Source organism: Eucalyptus grandis, chromosome 1 (assembly GCF_016545825.1).
Source record: "Eucalyptus grandis isolate ANBG69807.140 chromosome 1, ASM1654582v1, whole genome shotgun sequence".
NCBI classification, from domain to species: Eukaryota; Viridiplantae; Streptophyta; class Magnoliopsida; order Myrtales; family Myrtaceae; genus Eucalyptus; species Eucalyptus grandis.
This window is the reverse complement of record NC_052612.1, coordinates 40,869,806-40,872,128: the sequence shown is the minus strand read 5'-3', so window position 1 is coordinate 40,872,128 and position 2,323 is coordinate 40,869,806. Positions and strand designations below refer to the sequence as shown.

Sequence of the window (2,323 nt, the reverse complement as noted above, 5' to 3'; positions counted from 1 at the left end):
TTAATTAATCATCAGCTCAATTCTAGAAGGTAACTTTCCCTTGAGCTGTTGTAGAGCACGTTCTCTAGGTTCCATCAGTCTTTTCATCCCATCCGAGAAATATGCTTCTTCACAGGGATTCACCACTAACTTCTCCAGAGCAATGGCATTCTCAACAAGGTAATTCACCAGTTCATGATCACAAGGTCGACCATAATAGTTGTAAAATTCAACCTCCTTTAGGTACATATGGGAAGGTCTAACAACTCTTTTCAATTCTCTCTGCCTGCATAGCATCTCTGACGGCCGCATCAACTGTGAAAAAGAAGAATGCCGTATATTATTGATCACCGCAAGATATCGATGGATTGGAGAATGCTAGTGAAAGAGAGAATTTGCCATAAAAAAGTACGCCTGATTGTCACATCAAGTAAATGCTGATCACGTGATGTCCCAATGACTCACCTATAAGCAGAAACTTGAATAGGATTCAATAGTGGCTTCGTTTATTATATTCTATCTTCCTACATTTGTCTAATATCTAAATAGATGGAGATTTGAATGAGGCTAAAATCCCACCTCAAACACAAAACTTCGCAAGGAGGGACATGCCTCGATCACCAGAGTGAATGGAAGTAGGGTTGCATCTCCATATCCTTGAACACTCACTTTCAATTGCTTGACACTTGGCAATTTAGGCAATTGACCAATATGCCACTTTTCCTACATGAGAGAGAGAGTATCAATGATAACAAAGATAGCAAAAAAGACATAACCTATGAAACCTTATGAAAATCGGTCAGGGCTCTTACATCAGGTGAAGTAACATAGTCAAGTTTGAGAATCTGCAAACAAGAAAGACTCGAAAGAAAAAACAAGGCTGCATGCACAAACCCCCAGCTAGATCCTATAATAGACATCTCAGACATATGGGGGAGCTTGTCCAAGCACATTGGAATATCCATTCCCATGATAGTGAAGGATGCAAGATTTGTGTCAAAAATCTCAACGCACTCAAGATCGGCACAACATGTCATGAGCAAGTATTTCAACTTCAATGATCGGCCAGAAACTCTCAGCCTATCCAAACCAAAAGCATCGTTCAAAGTCAATCGCTCTAGAACCGGACAATTGGCAAGCAATTGCTCAATGAGTTCTCCCTCTACAGTGATTCGATGAAAGGTGAGCTCTTCAAGATACCTCAAGCCAACATGCCAAGAACTAGAAGGGCTAAAGGCAAAATTATTTAGACATGAAGTCTGTTGTGAACACCCTACATCAACATCCATAAGTGTCTCCCGCCCTAAGAGATATGGCAAGTGATTTGGGTCACAATCATTCATTAAATCCTCCATAGATGTTGGGTCGAAAATCAGTTGGAGAACTTTAACTTGTTTTGCCAACGCAAATATAATCCACCGATCGATGTGAGACTGATATGAAATATTCAAGTCGAAGCATAATGCAAATCTACGTAGGTGGTATCCTTCATATTGTGGATACAAGGCATTGTCCACCCATTCCACGTATCTCTCCCTCTCCTTTTCTGCCAACTCGGGGTTATCTTTCATCTCGTCCAACAACTCACGCCGGTCGAAGTCAAGGTTGGTGACCCGACATGCAGACAAATGCCTCCATCTTCTGGAAAGAAGACAAGTGGCTTGTGCTTCTCTAGACGTCAAAAGAGACAATATAAAGCCTATAACGTCTTCAGGCAAACAGCTGATCCGATCCTCCTTTGGGTTGAGTTTCACCAAAAGAAAAATAAAGAAAGTTAGAAATATCTGGAAATAAGACGGATGGAAGATAGGAAGCAGGAAAACTTATCAAACAAACATAAGAAACTCAAATTTCCTGTCAAGGACATTCATTTCCATTAACCCAACCAAGAAAAAGCACAAAGCCGAAAGTTACCTTGTCGGCAGATTCGGCTTCAGAATCAGAGCGGAGCCTGTTTGGAGATGGAGAATCCATGGACGCTGGCATTAGTTCACCCTCCATTACGTTTTCTCCTCTTAGCCTTCCCGATCACATCCTGCGGCTGCGTCTTCAGGTCTTAGGCAAATCTTCTAAAGCGCCCTCCGAGGGGATATCTTTTTTGAAATTCCTAATCAGCGATATCTTTTTTAACCACGGATGAGGATTCTGGCCCCAAATAAGTAAATAAATAAATAAATACCATATATGAGGATTAACATTGTGAAAATTTATATTGCACAAAAAAAATAAAAAATGAAGAGAAATATGTTATCGCTAATGGCATGTCTTAAATAATTTTTATATTTTCATTTTGACGTTTTTCCGTATGCGATACTTGAAAATTTCAAATTTAGATTTTTAAATG

At 39.9% G+C, this 2,323-nt stretch overlaps 1 protein-coding gene across 1 annotated transcript; it reads right to left on the bottom strand.

Annotated features, from left to right (window-relative positions):
- On the bottom strand, positions 1-1,980 carry LOC104414139 (putative F-box protein At3g58860). Its single transcript, XM_039299234.1, has 4 exons — positions 1,894-1,980; positions 792-1,763; positions 559-702; positions 1-294 (listed from the first exon to the last, which is right to left on the bottom strand). Exons 1-4 carry the CDS (start codon positions 1,978-1,980, stop codon positions 1-3), a joined length of 1,497 nt encoding a protein of 498 aa, XP_039155168.1.
- Between the last annotated feature and the right edge of the window lie 343 nt (positions 1,981-2,323).

Bases quoted from the DNA above. Each gene is read 5' to 3' on its own strand.
- LOC104414139 (XM_039299234.1), bottom strand. From the start codon at position 1,980: ATGGAGGGTGAACTAATGCCAGCGTCCATGGATTCTCCATCTCCAAAC. The intron at 1,764-1,893 runs GTAACTTTCGGC...TCTTATTTCCAG, and splicing joins AAGCCGAATCTGCCGACAAG to ATATTTCTAACTTTCTTTAT. The intron at 703-791 runs GTAAGAGCCCTG...TCTCTCATGTAG, and splicing joins ACTATGTTACTTCACCTGAT to GAAAAGTGGCATATTGGTCA.